Source organism: Urocitellus parryii, chromosome 1, assembly GCF_045843805.1.
Source record: "Urocitellus parryii isolate mUroPar1 chromosome 1, mUroPar1.hap1, whole genome shotgun sequence".
Lineage (NCBI taxonomy): Eukaryota > Metazoa > Chordata > Mammalia > Rodentia > Sciuridae > Urocitellus > Urocitellus parryii.
Window position 1 is genome coordinate 32,080,300 of NC_135531.1, and position 21,669 is coordinate 32,101,968.

Sequence of the window (21,669 nt, forward strand, 5' to 3'; positions counted from 1 at the left end):
TGATGAGGAGGTAGAAGGACAAACAAGACATGGATGCATAGAAATGAACAAATATTTTTAGGAGCTATAAACCACATTTTGATTAATCAAGAAATTATAGAAGAGGCTAAAACACAACTGATTATTTTGTGCATTATATTCTTATTGCTTTTGCATCTTAGTTGATTATAATGAAAGGAAACTACATAGAAATATAAACTATTAATGATTTATTAAATCTCTGTAAGTGGGTGTTTCAGAAATTTAATTACTTACCAAAGGACATTTGTTAATAAATTTTGATATAAAATCATATTTATTTTATAATTAATATTAGTGAGTTTTATGTGTTTTAAAAATTAAAATATTTCAAATTATTTATTGTTCATTTATTAATTTTATTTACATTTATCTTTAACTAATACATTAAGGTCTAAAAAGTATACATGTTTGTGGAGTAATAAGTAATATTTCAAAATCTTTGAACTTGTGTAACATTTATATCAGGATAACTATATCTATTGTCTGGAACATTAATCATTTCTTTATGGTGAAAACAGAATCCTTTCTCTAGCTTTCTGAAGTATACAGTATAATTATCTCTATTTCTATTTTTATTGTCATAAGTAACAGAATTTCATTTTGTTTTCATGGCTGAATAATATTCCATTGTAAATATCTACCAAATTTTCTTTATTTATTTATCAAGTGTTGCACTTCTGTTGTTTCCTTTTCTTGGCTTTTGTGAATAAGGCTACAGTAAACATGGCACTGTCTTTTTTCTTTTTGACATACTTATTCCATTTCCTTTGTGTATAGACCTAAGAGTGGAAATATTATATCATATGGTAGCCCAATTTTGAAATTTCTGAGGGAGTATCATTCTGTTTTCCTAAATGGCTGTACTAGTTTACATTCCCACCAACAATGTGCATGGGGTCCCTTTTTTTTTTTCCATTTTCTCCCAGCTCTTGTTATCTTTAGTCTTTTGATGACAGCCATTCTTGCTGGGATGATGCAATTCCTGATTGTGGTCTTGATTTTTATTTCCCTGATGATTAGTGATGTTCAGCATTTTTTCTTATTCTTCGTTGACCATAAAATATTAATCTAATGTTGTTGTGATTATAATAGAGGCAGTAATTTGAGAATAACCTTTTATATTGCAAATGGTTTTACATAAAGTAAAATAGAATAGATAGATGTATAGATTTTATTAAGCATGGATTAATTCAGGGAACATACACTGAGAACTATGGCATCAGTGGGACATGATCCATAGAGTTTTCGTGTCATGTCAACTTCATCTAAACTGTTTTAGCTTCTCAGCCCAGTCTGTTTTTAACACTATATTTATTTGTTTGTATATTTAATTGACTATCGTGTACTAGCACTGTGTTATATATTGAATGACAAGATAAATATGGCACAGTTCCTGTCCTCAAGGAATTCAAACTATCTAATACTTCATGTTATTTTAAATTTATATATATATATATATATATATATATATATATATATAATATATTCTTCATACAGTTTTCATTATTTAAAATAAAAAAAAAATATTAGTGGTATTGTTAGGGATTTCTTTTCCTTTAGAGATCACCAGAAGCACCGAAGGTAATATTTGACTTTACCATAGGCATCTATGAATAATTTAAATCCTTTTTATGGATCGTTCAGTCTAGTTGCAGATCGCACCACTAAACAGAGCTATTATTAAACATGGCTTAACTTGACTTGCAATTTAGAAGTGAACTGTTTTAAAGAGGAAAGCCAAAGAAAGCCTATATTATTCACTATATTATTATTTACATGTATATGACTATATTATTATTTACATGTATCATACTCAGTTTGTACAATTATAATTCAGTTTTTGGTATAAAAGGCTACAATTCCAATTTTGAAGTGATTGGATTTATAATCTAGTACACAATCATAAAATGGAATTTTCACTCATATAGCTATTCAAAAGCACTTGTCATTTTTAAATAAGGAAGCAAAGTAGCTCCCATGTATATTAATATAACCAGAACCTGGTATTTGTTAGAACTTTACAATTTTCAAAACATTTTGTATTAGATTTCTCACTTGGTTCTAAGAAATGTTGCATTATTTGACTATATTTATTGAATATCTACAGAGTTGAATACTGCAAAACCCTCTCTTGGCTCTGAACTGGATTTCCCCATAGCATGTTGGCTGGAGTGCATTATGAGGTGACTTGTGGAAGAGAGGTGATAATTGCCTGAGCAATCTCAGGCAGCATGCCTTCTTGCTCTTCAGTTCCTTCATAGACATCTGAGATCTCAGGATTTGATAAAAACACTGCTTTGGCTTCTGCAGAAATCTTAGGGAAGATTCTGCCCATTTTCTCACCTATTCATAGATATAAAATTTTCAAATTTTGTAGATCACTAGGACACTATGGCAAATTTAAATCTGGTACAGAGTCTCAAGTTACTATGTAAAAGAGAGCTCTCTATAAATGTATCGCCTTCGGTTTGCTCTCTATGAAACCACTTGGCACTGAGAAGAACTGGGAGAGAATAGTACAGTTACATGAATTTTACATTCTCTTTAGGTAACAATCTTATTTATCTAGGATTATCAATGTTATACATAAAGAATTGTCACTAGTGACCTGTTTCTAAAAGAGATTTCTGATTTAATTTCCAGTTGATAACAGGCAGACTAGAGTTATGGGAACATGAAGGGAATAATTTTATTAAATGAACTAACTGTGTTAATTCCCACATGCTTTCTTTTTTAAAAACCAATTTACCTGCAGTCCTGCCTGGCTTAAGCTGACAGAATATATTAACAGTCCTCAGCACACTATCTGTTATATGAAGGAAAAATGCAGGCCCAGATGCCAATTAGAATACAAATTACTCTCTCTGAAAAGGGGGGCTTTTTACACATACCGGATCCTGGAACTCAGGATGAAAAGGATAATCCACCCAAACCATAAAATTTACAAGAACAGTTTCCTGTGAGTACAGTCAGCTTGGTCCAGAGTGACCTACAGTTGTGATGGCAGTGAGGACTTGAAAGTCCAATGTCATCCTGCTATCAGTCAAGACAAGAGGTGGACCTAGGTAGGATTCTCTGGAAACTTCCCTGGGATCCCCAACAAAATAAAAGACAGGAAAGGACATATTCTCACTCTCTGAGAGGACCAACCCACCATTTTCCTTGAGAATGTTCCCCTTTCCTATCACCACTTAGCTGGACTGGTGATGAACAGGGATCAAAGGAGCTGACTGTATCAATAACTAAGAAAATGGTTAATTAACCACACAGCACAGAAACATAAGACAGGATGGCTCAGCTCGGTGACCCCAAGGGTCAGCTCCAGCACTGGAAAGACAAAAGAGTGAGCACACGGGAAACTTTCTATTTATTGGGGAAAAAACATTCAAGAATATTCCACCCAAATAAGGCAAGGATTGGGTTTCAAGGGGTTGCCCATTCCCATTAGGTAACGCCCAGGTAGGGCTTGAAGTGGGCTCTGTTGCTGAGCTAGGGGGTAAAGGCCACTTGCTCTGCACAGCTTTCGTGTTTGTGCCAGACCTGTGCCCCCATAGCTCCAGGCCGGGGGAAGGAGCTCAGCTCAGGGGCAAGGAGTGGCTCCCCGTACTTTCTGCTTTCCTATCCCTCTAACATGCTGTTATACTCATGCCTGTTACTCTAAGGAACATGTCTGAAGTCTTTCTGTCCTGATGCCAAGAATCAGTGTTTGCATGGAGGCTAGAAATAGGGGGCACGGTTTGCCTCATGCAATCCAACAAGTTCCAGCCCTGTAACACAATGGTGGTCTTCCCTTAAGGATTTATCCCATTCCCACAAGCATTTGACACTGAGGTTGATCTTGACATCCTCAAGTAGTGGGGTCCATCTTCCTTTCCTTTGAACTTAGAATGGAACTAAAGACTGCTCTGATTAATATAGGGAAGAGGTATTGTTTTGCTGCTCTCTTAGATTATAAAAGCAGTGGCTTCTGTCTGGGTTTCTCTCTTTCTTGTCACGTTTACATGTGGATTATAGTCACTACACTATTTAGAAGCCCAAGCTACTTGAAGAGTCCTGGGAGAGTTCCTATGTTTACATTTCCAAGTAGTTCCTAACAGACCTGGAGCCTTCAGCACCTAACATGATAGTAAAGGAAACTTCACATAGCCCCAACTAAAAAGAAAGAAAAAAATACCATCTCCAAGACCAACGCCAGGCTTCTTTAATACAATTTTAGATATTTATCATTACCAGTAGTTATATCTTGCTGCATAACAAATCACAGATTTTATTTGGTTCTGAATTCTAAAAAGGTTTATCTAATAGGAATGGTTTAACAACCAGAGACCTTTGAAAGATTGTATTTTTATCTGATTCCATGGTGAAACCCTCCAGAACATTGTTAATTATAAATGACAAGAGCAGATATTCTTTCCCTGTGTATATTAGAGAAGATGTGTTTAGTTTTCATCATGATGTTAGCTCTCAGTGTCTTAGGGATACATTATCAGTTTGAAGTAGCTGCCTATAATCGGAGTTGCTAATCTGTATAGAACTTTTATCATGAATGGATGTAGGATTTTTGTCAAATACTAATTCTGAATTTGAGATTCAGATGTGACTTTTTTTCTTTCTTCCACCAATACCATCAATAAGTGTTTATTCTTTGATGTTATATTAACTTTGCCTCATTACAATATCATTTAAGTGGAATTTAAATGGTCTTTGCTTCATTTGGTTATCATTATTTGTTAAATTCACACTTCTGGGATTGACTTAACATTTTTAATGTAATTTTTTATTTATATATGACAGAAGAATGAATTACAATTCTTATTGCATATATAGACTACAATTTTTCATATTTCTGGTTGTGTACATATTATATGCACACCAATTCGTGTCTTCATACATATACTTTGGATATATGACTTGATTTAACATTTTATTAAGGAATTTTGGGGCCTTTGTTTATAACATATACTGGTCTGTACTTTTGCTTTCTTGTGAAGTTTTTGTTTGGCTTTGTTATCAAGTGATAAATGTTTCCTCTATTTTGAAGAATTCACACTATTTGGTTTTTAAACGTTTGATAGAATTTCTAGTAAAGACATCTGGGAAAAGGCTTTTCTTTGTGAGGAGATTTTTCAGTATTTCTAAATTTTCATACCTGTTTTAGGAACACAAATGTTTCCTATTTCTTCTGTCAGTTTTGATCATTTGAATCTTTATAAGAATTTGACCATAATTTTTTACTATTTTTTGCAATAAAATAATTTATCATATTTCTTTACAATATTTTGTTTTGTTTATGATTAAAATATATTTCTTATTTTATTCTGATTTTGATAATTTTTTTTCTTTTTTTATTTTAAAGTTGTACTTTAAATATGAATAGGCAATTCTAATTCTCATTCATTGAGTGAGCATGAGAACAGACTGCAATATCGTTTAGGATTGGGACAAACATCTGACAAAATATTTTGAAGGCATGAGAGACAAATACAGAATACTTTCTTTTGGGATTGAACTCAGGGGCACTCAACCACTGAGCCACATCCCCAGCCCTATTTTGTATTTTATTTAGAGACAGGATCTCATTGAGTTGCTTAGTGCCTTGCTATTGCTGAGGCTGGTTTGATCCTCCTGCCTCAGCCTTCAAAGCGGCCAGATGTGCACCCTGCACCTGACCAGAATTATATCTTGATTATCATAAATGGATCACAAATTATTAATTAACAGATTATTAAAATATAAACAAAGTTGACTAATGATATTGGAAATTTAAACGGTCTATTAGGAACATCACAATTATGTGTGACATCAGTTGTTTAATGTTTACTAAGCCAATAATTGAATTTGTTTTTTAAGTATTAAATAATAACTAAACCCTGTATAATTTTGTTGTCAAATATTTGGTCATTATACTCTTGCTGAATCAAAGTAAAATGAAATTTTATTATTGCTCTCTGAAATATAGATTAGATGGGTCAGAAAGAAAATAGGTCATTACTTTGTCAACACACTTTAGTAAATTATATACCTAAATGAAAGAATGCTGCATTACTTTTATAAATTATATACTATGGCAAAAAGTTCAAGGCTTATTAGACTGCAGTAGTTCTCAAACAGAGATGTTTCTTCCTACCTAGCTTGGCACTAAGGAATTCAGTATATCATTTTCAAACCCTTAATTATGAAAAAATTAAAAATGTATTTAATAGAGAAAAGAATAACATAATTAAATCCATAAACCTATTACTCATTTTCAGCAATATGAACATGCTGCTGTTATTGTTTTTCGTCTATCCTTGATTGAACATTTATTTTATGGTTGTTGCAATGCTGGCTTCTGACATTTAATTTCAGGAAATCTAGGTGTCCTGCAGTGCACAGAATTGTTTCACACAACAAAGATTTGTCTTAGTTAAAACGCTTAAAGCATCCCCTAGAGAAACACTATTAATAATACGTTATTACAGTATTGATGTTTTTTTGTGACAATTTACTCATGGAAAACATCAACTAAAATGACATTTTAGGGAAATGATTAAATAATTCAAAAAATACCCAGAATTTTTGATGGATGAATGTAGGCCTAAATTCATTTTGGTAACTTTTTTATATATTATAAAAGTAGATTGTTAAGATAAATACAATTGAGGGATAAGACTTGTCTCCTCTGTAAGAAATTCCCTCTCACACTAACCTAATGAAATAAAATCTAGAAAAAAGTGGAAAAGATATTCTCCTCTTCATGTGGGCTCTGGACTTGAACCCACCTTACCATGCAAAACAGGAATTAGAGTGTTTCCCATTGTCCAGATGTTGAACAGGTTGTCATTCTTCTTAACAACAAAATCTAACACATAATATAAACTATTTATCTATTGTAAGTGGCTGTATAATTATCAGTGTGCTTTTCAAAAATAATAATATATAATAGAATTGAGAAGCACTGACTGAGGAGCCAGAACATCTGTGATTTTTGTAAAAGTCACAACTCCCTAATTTTTTTAAGAGTTCCATATGCATAATAGGGTTGACAATAGTGTCTATATAATAGTTGCCATGAACCATCAATGAGTTAATCTGTAAAATGTGTTTTAGAATATTGTTGATTAATTGTTAACTTTTTAAAGTTTTAAGCATTTGTTTTATTGTTGATATACAGTTTCTTTAGAAATTTAAACCAAGGTTAGCAAATTTACTGAATTTTATCCCTATTCTGCACTACATGAATGTAATTACTAATAAAATAACTGTATCTAGCTAATCTCCACAGAATATAACTGGTAATAAGAATAAGAATTTCACCAAAACATTGAAAGTTATGTAAAACATCATCTTATTTAATACAACAAATCTATGAGGAAGGACTTATTGATATCATGTGTTTTACATGGGGAAACTCAGTGAAATAACTGAATAAGAAAGGTGCAATAACTTTTGAAAACTAAGCCAAAGTTTTTTTTATCAAATAAGTTAATATGTTTCAACAATATCAATGTCTACATCATATGTATTTTCACAATCATTCTCCAAGATTAATAATATATCTTTCATAATTACACCAAATATCCTCATTTCATATATTCTCTGTCCATACTGGTACACAAGAGTAGATTTCACAGTGACATATGGCAATGTGTAGATATTTCTTATATTAACGTTCAACATTTTTAAAAATTTCTTTCTACTGAATTTTATAGACTTATGACAATCAGTAATTCAAAAATACTTGTGTACTCATTTCTTTAAAGCTTTCCAGATAGAGGTGTATAAGAATATTTTGTATAAGAATGTATAAGGTGTATAAGAATATTTTTAACACTGTAGAAGAATTTAACTTTTTCTACAGAAGAATCAAGACAGAATGTATGGTAGAATATATATGTCTTTCAGTTTCATACTCCTGGGCTTGCATTTGTAACTCCCAATTTTTCTAGCTGTGTGATCTGGGTAGGCCTTTAAAAAATTGAGACAACTGATTCATCTGTAACATATTAAAGATACATTTTGTATGTTGTAAGCTAAACTTACAAAATATTAAAGCATTATGTTATGAATAATTTATTAAACTAATTATTTATAACATAATAGTTTTATGTTTTGTAAGTAATACTTTTATGTTTTGTAATAAATTATTTATAGCATCCTTCAGCAAATGACAGGTAGCAAAGGGTAAGTTATTAGATTGAACCCAAACCCTGTGATGGGATTTTAACAGATGTCTTTTCAGTTGAGATTTATTTTGATACTGTAGAAAGAATCTATTATCTAACAAAGGTTTGCTTATTCTTTTCTTTCATATAACCAACAAGTAATTTCAAGATATCCTAGCTTTCTATAATGTTCCTTGATTTTACTCCCTTAAGTCTATTTTCTTAATTATAACTTATGTAAAGCAATCTCTCTTTCTTCTTGATACTTATCATTCTTTTATTCAGGAAGAAACTTCTGACAGGATTAATTTCGAAAGGGTCATTTAAGATATAAAACATGGCAGATAGTAAAATTTTTACTACATTTGTAAAACTTAGAAAGCTATATTTTTTAATCTAATAAAAGTATTGCTAATGGCAAAGATTACTCTTGTGAACTAACCCTGGTAAGATAGTTAAGTCATTCCACCAGAAATGCCCTAAACTTATAAAATGCCAGCTACGTGGTTCGTCTTACCTAATGGTGAGTTTCAGGGATGAACCTTGGTAATATGCCTTGTTCGTGTCCTGACACCTAAGCATCAGTGTTGCACTGATGTTCTTTATTGAAGAACAATAACTAAAACAATTTTAATCATAATTTATGTTTTTATGTTTCTACAGGTAACCCATTATTAACCAGCAAAGTCAACATACTAATTAATGTCTTAGATGTCAATGAATTTCCTCCAGAAATATCTGTGCCATATGAGACAGCCGTCTGTGAAAATGCAAAACCAGGACAGGTATCTTACAAATACTGTAAATCAAGAGTATATAAAACTATTGGTGGTACACACTTGTAATTTCATTGACTTGTGAGGCTGAGAAATTAAGATAACAAGTTTGAGGTCAGCCTCAGAAATTTAGTGAAACCCTATTTCAAAAAGAGAGAAGTGAAATGTAATTCATTGGTAAAGAAACTCCGGGTTCAATCCCAGGACCCACTGCCCCCCTCCAAAAAAAAATGTTTAAAGACGCACCATATGTGTATATTTTCAACTCTAAGTCCAGACATATATGCATGTGCATATGCTCATATTTCAGAAAAAGTCCTCATAAAATAAATCATAAGAGATATTAAACTTGTGTGGATTATGGTGAATAAATGGATGTGAAAATAATCCCATAGGGAATAAAATTTTGATTTCCTAGCAAGTTCTTTGGATTGTGCATTCTGCCATTTTTGTACTCTCTTACTGTGGCTTTTCTAAAGAACTTGACTGTGAGCAAACACTCTATAGTGATATATTGATGTAAACTTCAATCACTTTTAAGTAACATAACCACTTACTTAGGTAAATTGAATGAGTTTTAATTCTTGAAATAAATTTTACATTTGAAACAATATTTTTTAAAGGGCACACTTTAAAATTTACTGACTTTCAATTTGTGCATGTAATATTTCTTAGTAGATTATTTGTCCAAAAGCTGTGCACCAGTGATATGTACTATCAATATAACTATTATATGAAGTTTAAATAAAATTTAGAGCCCATGTTCACTCCAGTAACATTTCAAGTGCTCAGTAATTGTATGTGTCAAGCAGACACTATTTTGGTGAGTAACGTTACATTTTCATAAGCATAGAGACTTCTAGATTGACTTTGTTGTCCCAATCATTCATAGATGATGTGAAGAAATCACTACATTTTTTTCATCATGTTACCTCAAATAAGAAATCTGCATCATTAATTTATAATAGTCACAAAATGGATTAAACCTTATCACCTTGAAAGCATCCACAATATTCATGGATGTCTGTTTCGCTTGTTCTGCTCCAATGTTTTTAATAGTAGATGCTACATAAATATTTGAGCATAAATGAACTAATTTGGATAATTGGAAAATTAAAAGAAGTTTACAAAACTTCTACAAATTAGCTATTTTTTCACTTTTGAGGAGCTCCACTGTGCCAAAGTATATCAAAAAGCCATTTTTGTCTTCTGGATACTTAGGAATATTAATAATATCAGACTAATCAAAATCTTATAATGCTCCAAATGAAATTAGCCTCTGGGAACAGAACTCTATTTAGCTATATTTGTCTAATAAATTGAAAGATCTGAACTACTGGTACAAGTCCATGTTACTAGAGATCAACCAGATTTTCTTATTTGTGGACAAAGTAGTGAAAAATCCATTGTGTTCTTGCAAACTCTATATCAAAAAATATCTGTTGGGTTTTTGTGTCCTACTCCTCAATACTTATGTTCAAAGCACAGTGCTGAAATGTCCCTTGAATTTGCAGGGTGTGTGATATATTGCCATTTTCTGCTTTGGGGACCCAACTATAGTGCCCCTGGCCTACAAACCATGCATAGCAAATAGCTCTCTCTTCTGGATTATTTTTGAATATATATATATATATATATATATATGTGTGTGTGTGTGTGTGTGTGTGTGTGTGTGTACTTTTCTAAAAAGGAGAGAAATAGTAGGGAATAAGTTGGTCTTATGTAAGCCCGTGAAAATTTATGTGAGAGTTATTTTCTTCAGGGAAGTGCTTTCCAAATAACGTTTCCAGATAAATGAATGTCTTTAATAGTTTCTATATGCTGTCCTAAGACCATTTTCTTTCTTCAAAAATATGTTGTTGATATTTTGTTGTTAAATATTTTTAATTTAATAGTGGCACTAGCTGACAGCATTAAGAAAACAAAATAAAAATTGAGAATCAAATATTGGTTCCTTAGTAATGTACAGAACTATTAGGGGTGAAATTCTATGATTGGAGTACATTGGTCTGAGTCAAAAAAAGTTAATTTTCAGGGTCTGTATCAAGATTCTTTTAAAATTATCATATTATATCATCTAATGATGAATTATAAAAGTCTCATTCATGATAATTATACAGGGAAAATAAATTCTGTGCAAAGAATTTGCGCTATAAGAAATTAAAATTTCGAATCCACAATCCAAAATTCCTAATTTTGTTACTAATGCTGCACTGATACATAAATGCCAATAACAGCTGTTATTCATCTATCCATCATTTAGCTATCTCTCTGTGTGCCCAAATATATGGGAATGTAAATTGTAGTCAGGAGACTGGACTTAACCAGGAATAAAAACCAGAAATAAAACAAAAATTAAAAGCATCAGTTTAATAGCATCAGTCATATGATGAATATTTTACACAATTATGGCAGGTTACCATAATTGAATATAAGGTCTTCCTCTGCCAGATTGAAATTTAGTTCAAAGCATGATCCTCTGATCAGCACACACCCTTTGTCTTTTGCCACACATGCTTCCTGAAATTAGTCTGTCTGGCACACAGCTATTGGATATGTTGATTCAAAAGTGCCTGAAAGCCATTCTGATTTTTGTTTTGTTTTGTTTTGTTTTTGGTGGAATGGAATCCATATCTTTGTGCATGCTAAGTAAGCACTCTACCACTGAGCTGCCTGTCTAATCACTTAAAGCCATTGTTAACTTGCTTATCTATGTAGTGAATTATGAATGTTATAGTTTGGCTCTGAGAAATTACTTTTTGATTGTTTTCAAATTTAAGAGCATCTTACTGAAATATCAGGAATTTAACTAGACTATATGCTACTTTTGGTGACAGTGAAGAACATTTTTGAAATAGGGATTGTAATGCTTATTATGGAAATCTATAAAAACATTTTTGTTCCTAACCAATGAGGGAAAATTAACGTAACAACAGAAACAATATACACATTCTTTCTTTGTTTCCCATTGTTTTATACATGAAAGTAAAACTCATTGTAACAAACAGCAGTTCTAAAATTTTGCTATTTCTAGCACTTTTAGATAATCAAATATTTTGTTTCCAGTAAGCAGCTTCATATTTAGGCTGGAAAGCATTTAATCCATCTAATTTAAAATGCAAACAAGTACATTTTAATTTAATTTTGCTTATTAGTGAGAATTTTCAATGTTGTTAAGCTTTTCAGTTTCACATATATTGATTTAGAATTAACCTGTGTCCTATAATTGAGCCTGCTATTAAAACCTGTAAACATTTAGAAAATTGTTAATAAAAATTATGTGTGAGTAATTGGCCTGTTGAAATGAATTCAAAAAGTATAATTTCTGTAGCATTCTTCATTAAATGGATTTATAAACCTGTTATGTAAAGTTCCTTTCAAAACTGATTGACTTCAAGTTTAATCTTAACTTTGTTTCAGATAATTCAGATAGTCAGTGCTGCAGATCGAGATCTTTCACCTGCTGGGCAGCAGTTCTCCTTTAGATTATCCCCTGAGGCTGCCATCAAACCAAATTTTACAGTCCGTGACTTCAGAAGTAAGTATAAACACTTAAAGATTTACTTTTTTCAAGTAGCTTTTTCAAAGGGCACATATAGAGGAATCAATACTTTTCTTAAAAGCATTTAATTTTGTAAAATAAAGAAATCCACATATAAGAAATCCAACATTGTCTAAATAGTAATAAGTTAAATATTCAATCTATATGGATCTATCTAGAAGGCCAATATATTTCCACCATACAAAGGAATGTCTCTTAATGAGCCATGCATGTAAAAAAGCTACTAGACAAATTGAAAGTTGTCCCTAACAAATATATCCTTTGGCTCCCATGCATATTTCTTGTACATACAAATAGGTAACTTTGTAGTATCTGTTTTATTTTAATAACACTCAGTATAGCACAGGTTACTAATGTAGATATTGTAATTAGAATAATTCCCAGGCCATACCAAAATGGTTGACTCTCAGAAAATTATACTAAACGATGAGAACTTCACTGTACTTTATTAAATTCATGTATACAAAGTATGAAACATAATGGTTATAATATATCACTGCCACTAGAATTTTAGTTATCCCCTCATATACCATGTTTACACTTACTTTCTACTACTATTATGGCCAGCACTGCTACTACTTCTGCTATTACTATTGCATATGTCACTATTGTATCCACTACAAAAAAAATAAAGAATACTGGATTTCAGATGCTTCTCAATGTATGATAGGATTATGTCTCCATAAACTCATCATAAAGTTGAAAATATCTTAAATTGACAATGCATATCATATACCTACCCTACTAAACATCAGGGATTAGCATATCCTATCTCAAATGTGTTTAGAACAGTTTGTTAATCTGCAGTTGGTCAAAATCATCTAACAGATTGTCTATTTTAGAATAAAGTTTGGAATATATCATGCAATTTTTAAATATCATACTAAAAATGAAAAAGGTAACAATTTCATACTATGGGTATGCTTTCATACAACATATAGACTAAAAATATTTAACCATGAAGTTGGGAACTGTCTATATTAAGGTTTATGTGTTCTCTATTAAGTAATTGCAAATTATAGTTTTGCTTTTTGGCTTTTTGTTTGTTTTTGTTTTTTGCTTTGACATTTTTATCTCTTAAAAATTTTGGGGGGGATTTTATAAATAAAGTGACCACTGGAGTTTAAACTTCAGGGGCACTGGACCACTGAGCCACATTCCCAGCCTTATTTTATATTTTATTTAGATACAGGTTCTTACTGTGTTGTTTTGAGCCTCACCTTTGCTGGGGTTGGCTTTGAACTTGTTATCCTCCTGTCTCAGCCTTCTGAGCCACTGGGATTACAGGCATGTGCCACACTGCTCCTGGCTTCAAAATTTCTATATACTAAAAAATAAGAATTAAAATGCTAATTTTTATATTATTGGGTAGTGAGAAACTAAAGTTTTAATAAATTCTGTTTCTAGAACTAAGTACTTAAATTATAATGGGATGATAATGATGGTGATTACTGGTAGACGCCCAAGGATGTTTTGAGAAAACTGGGTTTGCTTTAAATAATTAGAGAAAGAAATTGGAGTCCCCATGTTTTGTCACCAAAGAAAGTTGAGTGAGAATGACTCAATGCTGGGGTCTGAAGAACAGCTGTACTTGAAACAGCACCCCAAAGTTGAAGGATTTTATAATAAAGCAACCACATGTTTTATCATGAAAATGGTAACACTTCTGAGAACAGAAGTAGACAATATTTATAGTTTTCAGTTAGACCACCACATATAAAATTGAGCTGTTCAAAATAAATCAGGTCATTATGTTCACACTATTTATAAATAAGCTAAAGGTATAGTAATTCAAATAGAGTAATTTTATAAGTCTTTGAAAAGTTTATGCAACAGTATAACATGTTCAGATTTTCATTTTGGGAAGATCAGTCTTATGTAATATGGAAAAGACATGACAGAGAGAAAAGACTAGTCCTGGCACCTTTGCATTATCGGGTGAGACTGGCTGTGAAGATGAAGACAAGAGGATGGAGAAAGAATTCATAGAGTCCAATGCAGGATGCCCTTGGTTTAATTCATGAATATAATGCAGACAAATCAGATCTCTAGATCATAGGATTGACGCTCACAACACTTACTCACCCTGAGTATTTGCTATACCCCCCTAATCTGTCTTTGTTGGAAGACCAAGATAATCATGACAATATGGACCAGACCCTCTGTCTCAGGATCAGTGTTTGCTTATAGACTGCACATATAACTGCTACAGAACTTAATGTCAATTATTGCTCTGCTTTACTGCAAGCTATATTTGTACACTTTTTAGGGTACAGAAAATGTTTTAAGAGGGGAAATGAGGTTTACTGTACTTTTTGTCTCACTAAATAATAAACTATTTTCAAAAAATAATAAACTGAAAATAAATATTTTAAAAATCCCAAAAGATTCTAGACACTGTAGTGCATTTCTCTAATTCCAATTATTCAAGAGGATGAGACAGAAAGATCACAAGTTTGAGGCTCTGCAAACTAGCGAGACCCTGTGTCAAAATAAAAACATAAAAGGCTGGGGAAGTAGCTGGGTGGTAGAACATTCCTGAGTTCAATCCCCAGTACTGCTACACAAACAAATAAGCCTATTAATTATGTTCACTCAGGTTACAACACTTAATCTTTGTTCCTTTTCCTCAGATTCATGTAGAAAAAGATCAAGTGCTGAAGATTTTAGCATTGCTTCGACTAGTCTCCATTTTTCTATCCTTATTGTCCCCACAATCATATGACACGTAAATCTAATTGGGAGTATCCTAGTAGTCACCTGGCATTTTTAAGTTTCGTTTCTTAAAGTATTATGTATGAAATAATAACAAAGTAATCTTACCAAAACAAACCCTGGTTTTATCACATTTATACTTTGCTCATCAAGGTACTTCGTTTTTCAGTAACTTCTGATGGCTCCATTGAGTATCTACAAACAGTACAATGTAACATAATGGAAATGATAACATTTTTAACAGACTTATATTTTATTGAGTAATATATTTTTTCTAATTTTTAAAATCTATTTTCAAGTGGGAATTATGAATGTTAATATATTGATAAATAATAAACTACATGTCAATCTATTTGTAAAAATAAAACATTTTGGGGGAGTTTCTTTATTGGAAATAATAATGGAGAGTTTTCAAATAAACTAAAATTTCTGCTTTCATGTAGAGAAACATATAAGAAAAGAGCAAATGAATGCAAAATAATATTTTCAATATTATTTAATTAAATTTATATGAAATGGAATTTTATATGAAATGGAATTTTGGTGTCTTTTATTTCTACAAATATCACTACTATTAATTTTATTCAAGTTAAAAGGATTTTCCTTTGTAATTACATTAAAGTGGTAATAGTTCATGATTTTCACAAATTTTTTATGTATTTTTACATTTATAATTGGAATGTATTTTTCCATCTCTCTTATTTTATCTGATGTGCAAGAGTGAAAGCATTTAAATACCTACACATGCACGCACACACACACACACACACACACACACACACACACACACACTCATACCTGCAGTTGTCTGTTGGTATGTTAAGGATTAATTCCAGGACCCTAACACCCATAGAGTCCAAATTTTTCAGAAATACAAATTCCTTATAAAGCATGTCATAGTATTTTCACATAATCTGTGCACAGCCTTCTGAAAACTTCAAATCATCTCTACATTACTTATTATACCTAACACAATGTAAATGATACAAAAATAAATAGTCAATTGTACTCTTTATGTATAGCAATGAAATTTTTTTTTCCATTGCTTGTTTTCTCAAATTTTCAATCCATGGCTATGGAATGTGTGGATATGGGGGGTCCATATATAAACATGTTTATTTGTTTATGTATAAATGATCCATATAAAACACAGGAAAATCACAAGTTTTAATCTGAAAGAGTCAATAGATTTTTTTAAATAATATTTTTAGTTGTAGATGGACACAATACCTTTAATTAATTAATTAATTAATTTTTTATATGGTGCTGAAAATAGAACCCAATGCCTCAAATGCTAGGCAAGCAAGAATTCCACCACTGAACTACAACCATAGCCTCCGTCAATAGATTTTTAATGAATTTTAAAAAATACATTCTTATGTAAGATATTCAACAGACTAATGCTTTATTTTTTTATTATGCTAATATGTGTGGAAATATTCTTTTCCTCAATGACATTTTCATGTAAGGAAAAAAAAAAAAAGAGAAACCCAAAGACTTCTTTTCTTATAAAACATTCTGTATTTTTTTCCAAATACAAAAGCTAATTCTCACAGCAGACAAGATTAGTGTTTCCTCCTTCTTTAAGGATTATTTTTCTGGCAGCTTTCATGATGATATATGACATAACTAATATAAGGATGCATTTTACCAATTCAAGAAGATCTTCTTATACTTAGTGGATAGCAACTTAAAGAATTGAAGTTAAACTCACAGTAACCATGTAATCTGAATGTCCTATTTTGTAGACAACACAGCTGGAATTGAAACCAGAAGAAATGGATACAGTCGCAGACAGCAAGAGTTGTATTTCCTCCCTGTTGTAATAGAAGACAGCAGCTACCCTGTCCAGAGCAGTACAAACACAATGACTATTAGAGTTTGTAGGTGTGACTCTGAGGGTACCATCCTGTCTTGTAATGTGGAAGCAATTTTTCTGCCTGTTGGATTGAGCACTGGCGCTTTAATTGCAATCCTACTATGCATCGTTATACTTTTAGGTTAGTTTCAACATTGATCAAGTTCTCTCTCTCACACTCCTATGTCTCTGTCTCTGTCTCTCTCTCTCTCTTTCTAGAGCACATGCTCTCCCTCTCAGTTTACCATGTAAATAGATTTTTGTTCACTGAGCTGTCGCTTCTTGTTAAAATTTATCTATATTACAATATTTTATATTTTTATTTAATCCCTCATAAATCACATCATTTAAAATATAAAACTGGATTTTCAAGTTTGTGGCCTTTGCAAAATGAGATTCTCTCTAAAAATATCTATTTTTTGGCAACAATTTCTCAATTCATTTTATATTCTAGTAATTACTACAATTGAATAAAAGATCCTATAGTCTTTTTAGAAATGTACTAGGTGAACAAAAGCTCTCAAATTCTGAAAAGAGAAGAAAAGAAAGGGGCAGTAAAGAAATAGAATATAAAGGAATCCCCAAATTTTATTTCCTTCAGTTCAAACTGCCTTTCAGAAGCAATTCTTCTTCCAATTTCCCCACATCCTCTCACATCAAAATTTTAACTATTCGTACTCTGAAGAAAACTGACTAAAATATCTAGGCACAGAACAAAGTAAAAGGACTGAATTAAAATGTGTTCACCATCTCTGTGATCGTGAATGTCAACCAACTTCAGGGCTTTGCCTCTCCCATCAACTGTTCAGCTTTTCTATTTCACTTTCTAATTTATTGCCATATTCACACTAGTACAGAGAGATTTCAATTTTGCATCACTTCTTTAAAATCAAATCACAACAGATACACTGCTGGGCACTGTGAGATAAGTTTGTATATGCGTATTTTCCATTCAGGAAAAAATATTCCGAAAAACGATGAACACTTTCCAGTAACTATTGGATAGAAAGCAAAACTGTTAAACCACTTATAGGAGATAGAACATGGAGTAAGGAATTCGATGATACCTTGTGGGAACATGCCTTGAGCCAAATGTTCATGCTGTCTTGAAGGATAAAGTTGTAGTCCAATTTACATGTGTATTATTAATTACATCTAAATAACGTTCATAAGCATAATGAAATATTATGTCCTTATAATTTATAATAAATAATTTTTAGTATCTATTTGTGCTGTTGATATAAAACTTAAAAGAGCACATTCAAAAAAAATTCTAAAATCTGGAATTGAACATGATCAATTAGGTTTAAGTTCAAATCAAGTGTTCCTTTCTCATTCTGCTCATTTGTATTGTGACTACTGGAATACCAGAGTAATTCCATAGCAATTTAGCAGCTCTGCACTTTCCCTATGACTTAGGGAATCCCAAAACCTAGGAGACTTGTTTGATTGCCTGGGGAGAAATAACCGAGTTTCATCGTGATGAAAGAACTCTCTAGTTCTATGACAAGTCTTCCAGACTCTTCCAATATAAGTCAAAAGGATTTTGCTCCCCTAATTATTTTTAATTGATTAAAATGAGTAGGCACATTGGGAGTGTATTGGTCTATTTGTATTGCTACCTTGAAACAGGGTAGCAAGTAACATGTCTGCTCATCATTACAAAGCCCTGAAATCTACCATGCACTCGTTCATTCCATGCTTCCTAATGGCTGCAAAATACCTGTGCTATTATAGAGGCTGTGAATTCACTGGTACAGAGTAGTGAATATTGACACTCTTCATCTTTCCATGGTGTCTGCTTAAATATCCACTATTCTTTGACTTCTGTAACCAATCACAGACTTCACTAGGTCTGCCATTTTCGTTTCCTTTGTGAGTTGATGGGAAGCACAAGAATTCAGTGGTACTTGATTTTCTTTTAGGTGGCCTTCAGGCAAGTCTAAAATAGTTTGCTTTACTGCCATAATGACTCCTAAGCCAGTTTGCATGCAGGAATTCTCCATGAGGCTTTCGGTCTCTCACATACTCCCCAGGCAATCAAACAACAGTCTCTTAGGTTTTGGGATTCCCTATGTCATAGGGAAAGTGCAGAGCTGCTAAACTTCTCTCAAAGTCCCATTGTACAGAAGTCCTCCCTAGGTTCCCTCCCTTCTTCCAGTGCCCTGACTCTAATTTTGGAGAAAGAGAAATAACCGAGTTTCATCATGATGTATTCTTCTCTACTCTCTAGTTTTATGACAAGAGTCTTCCAGACTCTTCCAATGTAAATCAAAAGGATCTTGCTCCCCTAATTATTTTTAATTGATTATCTCAAAAAAAATATTTATTTCATTATAAACACAAATTTCCATTTTCCAAATGAGAATACTACAATTTGGAAATTAACCATGATATTTACATCTTGCAGATGATGATGATATTTAAGTTTTTGTTTTGTTTTTTGTTTTTTTTGTATCAATTCTTACAACTCTGTATGGTTAGAACATCCCCACCCCCACCCCGGCATTTTTGTCACTTTGAAGTCTAAAATACGGAAATATAAGGGCAAAAATGATATTTTGAATAACTGTTCTGTGGTTTCTTGTTACCATTTCCAAATAAAGTTGACTTCAGACAATGAGAAAAACATAAACACATACGTGCTCCTATTGATTGTAGTGTTTTTAATCTAAGACTGCCTTGATCAATTTTAACTTTCTTGGAATGATAAATGACTCATCTGCCTTCTTTTCCCCAATTGCAATTTGTCTCCTCTCAGCCATAGTTGTGCTGTACGTCGCATTGCGCAGGCAGAGGAAGAAGGACACCCTGATGACCTCCAAGGAAGACATAAGAGACAACGTTATTCACTATGACGATGAAGGAGGCGGGGAGGAGGACACGCAGGCCTTCGACATCGGGGCGCTGAGAAACCCGACAGCAGTGGAAGAGAACAAAATCCGCAGGGACATCAAGCCAGACTCTCTTTGCCTGCCCCGCCAGAGGCCCCCGGTGGAAGACAGCACGGACATCAGGGACTTCATCCATCAGAGGCTGCAGGAGCACGACCTGGACCCTGCCGCCCCGCCCTACGACTCGCTGGCCACCTTCGCCTACGAGGGCGCAGGGTCGCTAGCCGGGTCGCTCAGCTCCATTGACTCGCTGGCCACGGATGCTGACCAGGACTACGACTACCTGGCGGACTGGGGACCGCGCTTCAAGGTCCTTGCTGACTTGTTCGGTGAAGAAGAGAGCTACAACCCCGACAAAGTCACTTAGGGAGAGGCGGAGGCTAGGTGCAGAGGAGGAGAGATTTTTTTAACAGGAGCAACACAAGTAGACATCAACGCGCGCGCACACACACAGGCTTTATAATGCAGGATTCTTTTGACGATCTGGTTTCTAGCAAGTGGCTATATTTATCATACTGTCAGTTTTGGTTTATTCTGTCGACACAAGATAAATCCTATAATATGTACTTGCTTTGTTTTGTTTTGTTATTTCAGAAACACGCTGAGACAAGCTCAGGCCTATTAAATACGATTTACTGACATGACAACCTACAATGAAGATAGCTATGTGGCATCACGGTGGAAGAGTGTTAGATTTTTCTTAATTCCACTAAAGTGCCTATTGAAACTCTTATCATGTAAAGTGGTGTACCCTACACTCTGCTGTGATGTGGTTGCAGGATTCAGTGATAAAGAGGAATAAACAAAGACATCTTCAAGGAGCAATAGCACCCTGCTGACTCTTCTCATTCCTTTTGAGACAAAAAGGAAACTCTGAACTCCATCTTCTTATAATTCAAAGGTGTTTCTTTTTAAAACTGTATGCCAAGACACATTTGCTTTTCCTACCCTTTCAGAAAATTGAAATAAATGTGATAATATCAAATTAAATATGTAACCCATGAATTTGAAAAGCAATGTTTGATCGTAACAGAAGTTCATATTAAAGAATGTTAATTAAAATATTACTTTTTTTCCAAAAAAATAAAATTTTAAAAAAGAAATGGAAAAAAATCCCTCTTTATAAAGAGAGGCCTCAGGGCTCAAATTCCACATTAAAATAAATATTGGTTTTGTTTTATACTGTAGTGGTGTGTGGAAATTGGTTTTAAAAAGTCACCAAATCATTTAAACTCTCAGTTGTAGATAAAATACCAGCTTATATTTCTATGAATATTTTCAAAGGGAACAACAGCTATTAATTTAAATAGAGAAAGAGCAATTCATTACAGTTTCTTGGATTTTCTTACACTCTAGTGATTCTTTGTTGGTTAATGAAAAAAATACATATCAAATAACATAGGCTAGATGTACAACACATCTCCAAATATTTTTTATGTTATTGACCAAATAAGTCAGGGACTTCAGAATGTTAAATCCAATGACTAAATCTTAAACAGGACACAAATGCAAAATCAGGCAGCTGATGCACTTACTAACATGTACTTTGTGAATGCCATTCTAATACTGCAGCTCAGAGTTACCTCTTTGCTATCTCACAAACAACAATCCTCAGATTCATCATCCTTTACAACTTCCCTGTAAATAGATTTTCAATTTGATACAAGTTTCTAAGAAATATTCAATTTAATGAGCATAT

General features: G+C 32.8%; 1 protein-coding gene across 2 annotated transcripts in view; it reads left to right on the plus strand.

The window, feature by feature from the left end:
* The window catches only part of Cdh12 (cadherin 12), a 280,591-nt gene extending 260,254 nt beyond the window's left edge, over window positions 1-20,337 (plus strand). For both annotated transcript variants that reach the window (XM_026393630.2, XM_026393631.2), the window contains 4 exons: window positions 8,829-8,950; window positions 12,362-12,479; window positions 16,967-17,218; window positions 19,838-20,337. In XM_026393630.2, the coding sequence (XP_026249415.1) occupies window positions 8,829-8,950; window positions 12,362-12,479; window positions 16,967-17,218; window positions 19,838-20,337 (992 nt within the window). The remainder of the gene's footprint in view (window positions 1-8,828; window positions 8,951-12,361; window positions 12,480-16,966; window positions 17,219-19,837) is intronic.
* Window positions 20,338-21,669: the final 1,332 nt, after the last annotated feature.